This window comes from Dryobates pubescens, chromosome 35 (genome assembly GCF_014839835.1).
Source record: "Dryobates pubescens isolate bDryPub1 chromosome 35, bDryPub1.pri, whole genome shotgun sequence".
Taxonomy (NCBI): domain Eukaryota; kingdom Metazoa; phylum Chordata; class Aves; order Piciformes; family Picidae; genus Dryobates; species Dryobates pubescens.
This window is the reverse complement of record NC_071646.1, coordinates 61,317-70,387: the sequence shown is the minus strand read 5'-3', so window position 1 is coordinate 70,387 and position 9,071 is coordinate 61,317. Positions and strand designations below refer to the sequence as shown.

Here is a 9,071-nt window from a genome sequence, read left to right as displayed (position 1 = left end):
CAAAATATAAACTAGAACCCAAAACGAAAAGGGGATCTAACTCCAAGAAACCTCTCAGAGAGGTGAGGTCGGGATCATAGCCTCATCTGCTAAATACACCCCAGCCTGACCCTGCCGTGTGCCCCAGACCAGTGATCTGTCCCCAGAGTGGGTGACTGTGGCTGGGTGAGTGTCCCACAGTGCCCTGCAGGCACCTCCAGTCACCCCAGGAGTGGCTGCAGCCATTGAGCATTGGCCAGGCAGATGGTGGAGATAGAGAAAGCAGAGCAGGATGGAGATGCAGGAGCATCCAGTGGGCACTGGCAGGTGGTTCTGGCAGCCTGATTGGCCATGGTGGCCCTTCTTAGTTCCAGCAGACCCAGCGACCCCTGCAGCCCTGGTGGCCTTGGTAGGCACAGCAACCCCAGTGGCCCTTGTGAACCCACTGGCCCCAGTAGCCCCAGCTGTTCCAGCAGCCCTGGTGCCCCCAGTAGCAGCAGTCAGCCTCAGTGGTCCCAGCAGTCTCAGTGGCCTTGGTGGCCCCAACAGCCCTGGTGGCCTTAGTAGACACAGCAGCCCCAGTGGCCCTGGTGGCCTTGGTCACTCCCGTGGTCCTGGCAGCCCTAGTGGCCCTGGTGGCCGCAGTAGCCCCAGCAGCCCTGGTGATCCCAGTTGTCCTGACCGACCTGGTGGCCCCGGTGGCCTCAGGGGCCCCAGCACGGGTGCTACTCGCAGGCCAGCTTCCCGTCAAAGCTGGAGAGGGCGATGGCGAAGGCCTGCACTGCGCACAGCGGGTAGTTGTAGTCCATGGTGAAGGCATCATCAGCCACGCGCCCAAACTGCATCACGATGTAATCAGCTGCAGGAGAGAGGGCAAGCAGCCGGGGTGTCACCCGTGCCCCCATCTCACCCTTCATCCCAGGGGATCCAGCTTTGTGGCACCCCAAAGAAGCCACCCCCTCGCCGAGCTCTGCAGACAGCCTGTGAGCCAGCGTGTGTCACCAAAACCCGTCACTTGCAAGGGAGTTGGAACAAGATGATCTCTAAGGTCCCTTCCAACCCAAACCATTCTTTGCGTTTCCCGGCACGGGACCTTGACACCCTTCGGTCCCCACAGGAGCCGCAGCTCTGCAAGGGACAGGGACCCCAGTGCCCCACCTTGGGACTTGTGCTACCCGAGGGCGGGTGACAGGAAATCTGTAAAAATAAACCAGGGGCCCCCGAGAGGTTTTTTCCGTCCCGTAACCCTACACCCCAGAGGCCCAGGGATTCTGACTGCACCAGACAGGTGATGAACGGCCGCAGACGGGGGACAGAGCCACTGACACTACTGAGGGACTGTTCCCGAGGCACGATGCACCCCAGGGTGTGCCCACCAGCAGTGTGGGGTGCACACTGAGGGTGATGCTCTGGGGTGGTTCTGGGAGCTCTTGCTCTAAAATCTGCCTGGCAACAGGTGACCCTCATGGGGCCTCTGCCAGCACCCGGGGCCACTGGCCTTGGGTAGCTTCATTCCACCTCCAGCAATGCAGCCGTGCATAAAGAAAACCCAGACACCTCAGCGAGAGGAGGGGGTGCTTAGGCCATCATCCCCCCTGCCAATTCTGGCCCCTTCCCAGCTTACGGTCACTGTCATGCACAATCTGGAAGTTTTTGACAGAGGCATGGGTGACCCGGCCATGGAAGTTGAGGACGTAGGACTGGGTCTCATCATTCCACACTGGTGCCTTGTTGTGCAGCTCGATGATGTTGTCCATGTTCCTGTTCTGCCATCGCATCAGGAGGCCATCATTATCCTGGGGAGGGGGAGAGGGGAGAGAGCAGAGTTGGAGGGACCTCTGCTAGAGTCCTGCCACCCCCTCCCCCCCCCAGAAAGATGCTCTGTGGCAGGAGATGGGATCCACTGCTGAGTAAAAAAACATAGCCACCACATCTCGCAACTCTCAGGGTGGTGCCTTCAATTTCAGGGACACCTCAAAGCCTTTCCATGTCCCAAAAAGGGGGAGAATCCAAGGTGAGCCCTAGCAAACCCTTTTCTCAAGACGTTTCTCCCAGCCTGGCCCCTGACTTACATTTCGGGGCCGGATGGGCACCCTCTCACTGTCAGAGTTCATCCCCGGGATGATGACCGTCATCTTCCTGGGGCCTTTGAACCCTAAAACGTTGGTCTCCTGCAAGAGAGCCGCCACTAAAATCAGCTTCTCACTGGTGGCTGAACAAGGGCTCAGAAACGGATCTAGCCCGTCCTACATCTCTCCAACCCCTTGGGCCAGTAGCCCAAAAGGGTGCAGGACCCAGGAGGCCCTGATGTGGGGCATCCCCATATTGCTACTTACGTAGACCACAGCTGAAAGCTCCTGCCGCACGTTGGACCAGTTGGCGTTGGCCCTGTCAGGGTTTGCACCGTTGTCAAACACCGTGAACTTTGTACCCATCAGGTTGGATCTGCAGCCAAGGATGGGAGATGACCATGGATGGTGCCACCAAGTCCCCTCCCACCCCCCCTGTCCCACCCCTATTCCAGGTATGGCCCCAGTTTTGCTCCAGATGCAAACCCCAAGTGCAGCCCCCAGCCAGCACCGTCCCTCCCACCCCTTTAGCTGTTTGCTTGGGCTCAGGGCACCCCTAAATGAGGCTGTTGTAGGGTGCTGCCCCAGTGGGGAGCCTCCAGCATCCCTGCACTGCTGCCAGCCATGCAGTGGGCTGGGACTTGCCGGGCGCTTTTTCTAGCCATGACCTGTCTGCAAGGAGGAACCAGCCCAGCCTGTTTTCCCCTCCTGGCCCCTCAACGCTCCTCAGATTGGATCCACGCAGGGGACGCTGAATTTAGCCTCCTGTCTGACCCAGCCATTGCCTGGGGCAACCAGCAACCCATAGAGGGTGCTGCAGGAACAGGGTACCGCCAAAATAGGGTGCCACTGAAATGAGGTGCACCTCTGCTCCTACCTCAGCTTCCCAATGAAGTTCTCTCCTCCCCGTGACAGGTCAGTGGGATCAATGGAGATGAGGTAGTTGGAGGTTTTGCTCTTCTTACGCTTCCTCCCAGCAAGGAGGAACACCTGGGAGGGTGATGGAACCTCGTGGGAATTGGATGTTGTCATCACCCAAGCTCAGTGCCCCTCAGTGCCCTCGGCACAAGGCTTGGCCCAGCCAATCTTGTGGAAGTTGTAAAGTGAAGCTGCTCCTCAAAATGCTGGCTGAGCCATGGGGCAGGAGGATCTGAGCCCTCATCATGCCATGCACCATCAACATGGGACATTTCCCAAGAGGAACGGAAGGAAGCAGCCCCATCCAGAGCCCACCACCATGGTGGGGTACAGGCAAGCATCCCCCCCAAATCCTAAGAGTGCTCCCCAGCTTGGGTGTGAAGCCCTAGGGTCCCCTCACCCCAACCCCGGCTCACCTTCTTGTCATTATCCAAGTGGAGGTAGTAGGTGGGATAAAGCCCCCGGTCCATGCCCCTCTTGTCCCGAGTCACTCGGCACTTGATGGTTGCTCCCTGGGGCGCTGGTTGTAGCACAAACTCCTCCAGGTTGTCCACCTCGATGGCAGGTGATGGGGGCCTCTCCTCTTTCGCCTGCAGCATGAGAGGGGATGGTGATCCCAAAGCCAAACCTGCCAGAAGCTTCCCTCCTTCCCCAGCTCCCAGTCCCCCTGGGGTGTGGCTCCGCAGCTGGTGGCTTTGGGGACAGTCCTGTGGTGGGTCTCCCAGCCCCATGACTTGCCCTGGGAAGAAGACCTGCTGCTACCCTTTGAAGAGACCCCCATGGCTCTGGTGGGGTTTTATACCTTCTTTGACTTCTTCGCTTTTCCCTTCCTGTTGGAGTTCTTTTGTGGGGTCTCTGGAGTCTCCTCCTCAGTGTTGGCTGCTTTGGAAGGAGCTGTGAGCAGGAACAGGCAGGGACATTGGGGGGGGGGGGGGGGAAGGGGGAGGGGGGGTGGAGAGCCTGACTCCACTGAGCCCCAAAATTTGGACTAGCATAAATCCCATCGGTCACAACCCCCCTCTCCATGGCCAGGCTCATCTGCACCCCCAGAAGCCCCTCCAGCCTCTACTATCCTCCATCACATTGCTTATACCTTTCTTTTTGGCCTTCTTTTCCTTGGGGGGGTCCCCTCCAGTCTGAAAGAGGGACACTGGGTTCTTCTTCTCTGACCTGATGGGCTTGGTGCTGGAGTCAGAATCATCCTCCTCATCACTGCCAGTGATGGCTGTAGTGGGACACAGGGGACATGGTCGTGCAGCACTAGATGCTGTTGGCTCAGCAGCAGGACCGGCTGGCACTCCCCATTACCCCTCACCTCCATTGCTTGCCCCATACCTTTCTTCTTGCTTTTCTTCTCCCTGTTCACCTGGAACATGGCCATGGACTCCTTCTTGGTGCTTTTGGCAGATCTGGCTTTGCCTTCAGGGTCACTCTTGTCTCCTGGTGGGATGGAGGAGCAGATGAGCAGTCAGACAGGGGGATGGGGACAGGCAGTGATAACAGGTGGGGAACCCAGTAAGGGGTGAGCTAAGTGGGCATTGCAGGAGGAGGGGGTGATTGCCCCACAGGTCCCTGAGCCTCTTGAGGCAGTGATGGGGACAGAACGTGGGTGGAACCCTCATGACAGCAAGGACAGATGGAAGCAGCATCAGAATCAGACTCAAGCCATCCCTGTGCCCTGGGCACTCACCCTTTGGCTTCAGCTTCTTCTCCCGGTTCTCACCCGAGGTGGGCTCTTTGGGCAGTTTCTTCTTGAGCTTTTTTGGTGGGTCTTTATGCTCCATCTCCTCTTCCACCTCCTCATCCTCGGAGTCCTCAGCTGGCTCTGCCCAGAGGTAACACCACGGCATCAGCAACATCATGGCTTTGTACCTCCTAACTGGTGAGCAGTGAACCTCTCTCGGCAGCACCCGCCTGTGTGGGCACCCATCCCACTACGGCCAGGGTTCTGGGACCGTGGGTGCCCGGCGCAGCTGGACGTGTCCAGAGCTGGACACCGCGCGTGGAGCCGCATCGCCATCTCGTGGCTACAGCCCGGGCAGGGACAGACAAGCTCCATCTTTTTTTTTTGTTCCTCCGGAAAGATGTCCAGGGAGCTGGTGGCGCCGCTGACTGCCACCTTCCCAGGGATAGCGTCGTGTCCCCGCTCTCCGCGGTCCCCACTCCCGACCCAATGCCATGCACGCAGATTCCCTGCTACATCACCTTTCCTCCCGGGTGAGTAACTGGGGCTTGGCCGAAAAGCCCCCAGGGACGTGCAGAGCCCATGCAGATACCGGGAGCACCGATGGCACCGGTGGAATATGGTGTATGGGGATGTGGTGCAGCGGGACATGGGGTGCCACACACGGGTGCCCACAGAGGGGTGGGTGCTGCTCCCCCACCTTGTTGCTTCTTGGGCCCCTTGGCCACGTGGGAGCGGGGGGCTGGGCTCTCCTTCTTCTTCCGAGGCTCCTTGGTGGGTTTGGAGTAGGGGTCCTTGTTGTTCTCCTCCCGTGTCTTCTCCTCCTTCTTCTTCCTCAACTTCTTCATCCCTGCAGATTTCAAGAGCTGAGCACCACGGGTTCAGATTGGGGCTGCAGGGGACCAGTGTGCCCCCCCTATTTCCAGCACAGCTGGGGCAGGGCAGGAGGCTGAGTCTGTGCTTACCCTGGGCTGGGGCATGGGGCTCCTCTGCAGCCCCTGCCTCATCCAGCTTCTTCACTCGCAGCCGCCGGGGCTTGGCCTCTGGCTCCAGCATTGGCTCCTGCCGCTTCTTCTTCACCTTCTGCCCTCATGGACAGTGCTGAGGAGACACAGCTGGCCTTGAATCCCCTTTTCCTTTGCAAGGCTACTCCTGCATGTATGGCACTGGCTCCCTTTCCAAAATATATCCTTGTGGGAGCAGGCACCCAGGGACAAGGACCCACTCTGGGAACCTGCTCCATGGACAGGGACCCACACCTTCAAACAAGCAACTTACCATGGGACAGACCCCCAGGGAAGGCAGAAGCAGGGAAAAACAGAAAGGGCCGTTAGCAATCAGACAGGAGAGCGCCAGACAGCTGTATGTTAGCCACAGGAACAAGGCGCTCAATACTGGCACTGGCCTGGCATCACACAGGGACAAGCCACACTGTGCTGTAGGGACCTCAGATGAGAGACACTCTGGGCACCAGCTCATCTGCTGATAGGAATTCCCAGAGGAGCTGAGCTGGGATAGGGAACACTGGGACAGGCAGGCAGCCTGGCTCCACACCTCCATCTCCTCTCACCACCACAGAAGGCTCTGTCAAAGGCAAGGAGCTGCGATGGAGGTCAGCAGGAGCTCTGGGATTAGGCACAGCACCTAATCTCCATTAGCCAGGCCTATAAATAAACCTGATTTAACAAATCTGGAGCATGTGGGGCAGGACCTGGCTCGAGAGAGGAGAATTTGGGGAGATGGTGTCAGCTCAGGGCCCTTGGAAAGCGATTTAAGCAAAACCAGTTCCACTGGGGCACCCACCACCTGACCAAACACCTCCCTCCTTGTATGGCTTTTGTCCCTCCTGGGTGCCCCAGCACAGCGGGTGAAGGTGTTTGGCAAGAAGGGTGGGGGGCCAGTTGGATTCCCAGCAGGATCTCAGCACTGCAGATTTGGGCAGGAGAAGGATGAAGGTCTCATGGGGGAGGTGAGAAGAGGCTGGTTTCTTCCGTGCCATCAGCTCACATGGAAAAGCTCCTTCACATCCTTTAATCCCTTAAGCAGCTGTGGGGGGGAACATGACACAGCCACTCCATTACTTAATGAAGCTCTTTAATGAGGGGCTGCTGGTTAATCTGAGTGGTCAAGGAAACCACTGCTGAGACTCCTCTGAGGCTGTGCAGCACCCGAGGGCTGTGACAAAATGGGGTAATATCTGGCCTTTAGGGTCACAGCCTAGGGAAAGTGAGTCACAGCTTAACTGAGAGGCTTAGTTAAAGGGTTAATTAGGAATTGAACCCACCTTGTAGGGTGCTTTGAAGCAATGGAGGGAGGGGTTGGAAGGACACATAAAGGAGCAAGAGGGGCTTTAGGATTTCCTCTACCCACCTGCTCTGGAAGGATGCTCCCCAAATCTCATGACCCCCAAGGCTACAGCATCCTGACAGAACAACTTGTCCAGCTCCAAGTTGGACTGGGTGTGGGGCCACGGTTTGAGGGTCTCCAGTGTCCCCAGCCGCTGGGGACAGCCCACAGCAAGGGTTGGTGGCACTGGGAACGGGAGGAAGGATTTCGTTCTCACCTGCTTGGGCTTTGGCTGCTGGGGGCTGCCTGGTTCCTTGCTGGGGCTGTGGGGCACAGAAATCAAAGGGGTGAGGGCTTTCAGCCCTCTGCGGCTCCTGAGAGAGGGGCGAGACCCTCTAGCTGAGCATCACCCCAATTTTGGGGGTGATGGGGGACAGGTCAGCCTTTTGTTTGGCTCCAGAAGCTGCTCAACCTGTCTCAACAGGGTCAAGCTCAATTTACAGCCTCTCTCCTAGCAGGGAGCCCAGGGGGGGCTCTGCCTTGACCAAGAGTGACAGCAATAAGGCTCATCTGGGGACCCCTTCTCTAATGAACACATTTTTCCTCTCTGAGTCAGTGAGCATCATCACGGCCGCCCCCTCGCAGCGAAAGAACGCCTGCTAGACCTGCTCATTAAACTACAATTCAACTGGCAATGGGAGAAAAAGGCCCTGGAGGAGATGGGAGCCTCATAGGGGTGCCCAGCCCATCACCCACCCTGTGGGGCAAATTCTGCCTACCAGTACCAACCTGTCAGCAGCCCAGACCTCGCGCAGGATCTCGGTCTGCAGTGGCATGGTTCCAGGCCCCGTGTCCAGCAGGATGGCTCCCTCCAGCCTGGCCTGGCCTCCTTTCCACCTCTGACCTTCCAGCACCAGCTGCTGACCTCTCCTGGCACCGCAGCTCCTACCAGCCCAGGGCTGGGTCCACGGGCTCAGCCGCAAGGGTCCGAGTGCAGCACCACGGCATTGGCTCGCTCACCTCTGTGAGGAAGAGGAGGACGACGAGCAGGCGAAGGAGACGATTAACTTTTTATTTCTCCTCAAACTCTGTAATAGGATTTCTGGGGCTGCTGGCCAGCCTGGCTGCGGGGAGAGCAGCTGGCAGGGCGGTAATCCCAGGAAAAGGAAATCCCAGCTGAAGGGGGCCCCAGGGGGGTGGCAAGGAGGGAGTCAATTGGACTGCAGGCACCTTTCTGCAGTGCACAGCCTGCCCCCAGCTGGCACAAGTGGCCCCACTGTCCTGAGGACCTTACCAGCATGAAGGGGAGGGATGCTGGCTAACTCTCTTCAGGGTTGTCCTCCCTGGATGAGCCTTTTTCCACCCAAAAAGGTCTTTCGGTGATAGAAAAGCAGGACTGGGGCTGCCTTGCTCTGTGCGTGGAGAGCCCATGCAGGGAATGGCAGTGTCCCCAGCTCCAGGTGATGCTAGGGGCTTCCCTATGGACCACTGCTCTACTCCAAGCCCAGTCCCACATCCCCGGGTTCCTTCAGGTGAGAAGTTTCACATCCTGCATGTCACTTCTCCCACTTCACCTCCTTATGAATAGCATTTAAATTCATTTGTTGGTATTTCCCTCCAAAGATCGCTGTCTAGTTGCAAAGCCAGATAAGTGCCCCCAACGACCCCTCTGCGCCCTCAGCCTTGCCCAACACACCGAAGATACAACCCCACCCCCCCCAACTCCCCCCCCCCCCCCCAAAACACCCTCGCCCCATTTCCCACGCCATGTCCAGTGCCACTAGATGGCATTTGAACACCACACGCCCGGGCTTCAGGAGCACCGCGAAGCTTTGACAGCTTCAGTCGAAGATCTTCTGTTTCCCTTCAGCCACTAAACCACATCTCATCGCCTGCCCGAGCTTAACTTTCTCTTCCAAGGGGTAGAAAAGCACCAAACCAAAATAAGTCCCAAATTTGCTAAAAACAGGGGAAAGTCCCAAAACTGAAAGAGAAGGCATTGTTTGTTTGTTTGTAGAGGGTTGCTTCCTGTGGGAAATAGGGCTCAGGCTTCTCTGAAAGAACTTTTTTCTGTCCTGTCTGCAGGAAAAAGAAAAAACCCAAACCAGCCAATTCTTTGCAGACCCCCCACCTCG

The 9,071-nt window shown here is 57.8% G+C and overlaps 1 protein-coding gene and 1 long non-coding RNA gene across 2 annotated transcripts; both read right to left on the bottom strand.

The window, feature by feature from the left end:
• Nucleotides 1-659: 659 nt before the first annotated feature.
• TULP1 (TUB like protein 1) lies at nucleotides 660-4,829 on the bottom strand. The gene is made up of 10 exons (XM_054176439.1): nucleotides 4,657-4,829; nucleotides 4,302-4,406; nucleotides 4,060-4,191; nucleotides 3,769-3,860; nucleotides 3,383-3,556; nucleotides 2,926-3,038; nucleotides 2,316-2,424; nucleotides 2,052-2,150; nucleotides 1,604-1,775; nucleotides 660-838 (listed from the first exon to the last, which is right to left on the bottom strand). Exons 1-10 carry the CDS (start codon nucleotides 4,826-4,828, stop codon nucleotides 705-707), a joined length of 1,302 nt encoding a protein of 433 aa, XP_054032414.1. The 5' UTR covers nucleotide 4,829; the 3' UTR covers nucleotides 660-704.
• Nucleotides 4,830-5,332: 503 nt separating this feature from the next.
• LOC128898912 (uncharacterized) lies at nucleotides 5,333-7,951 on the bottom strand. Its single transcript, XR_008463026.1, has 4 exons — nucleotides 7,726-7,951; nucleotides 7,214-7,259; nucleotides 5,616-5,751; nucleotides 5,333-5,500 (listed from the first exon to the last, which is right to left on the bottom strand). It is a non-coding gene; the product is annotated as an uncharacterized LOC128898912 (long non-coding RNA).
• Nucleotides 7,952-9,071: the final 1,120 nt, after the last annotated feature.

Bases quoted from the DNA above. Each gene is read 5' to 3' on its own strand.
- TULP1 (XM_054176439.1), bottom strand. From the start codon at position 4,828: ATGATGTTGCTGATGCCGTGGTGTTACCTCTGGGCAGAGCCAGCTGAG. The intron at 3,861-4,059 runs GTATAAGCAATG...TCCTGCTCACAG, and splicing joins AAAGAAGGCCAAAAAGAAAG to CTCCTTCCAAAGCAGCCAAC. The intron at 2,151-2,315 runs GTAAGTAGCAAT...GCTCTCTTGCAG, and splicing joins AGCTTTCAGCTGTGGTCTAC to GAGACCAACGTTTTAGGGTT.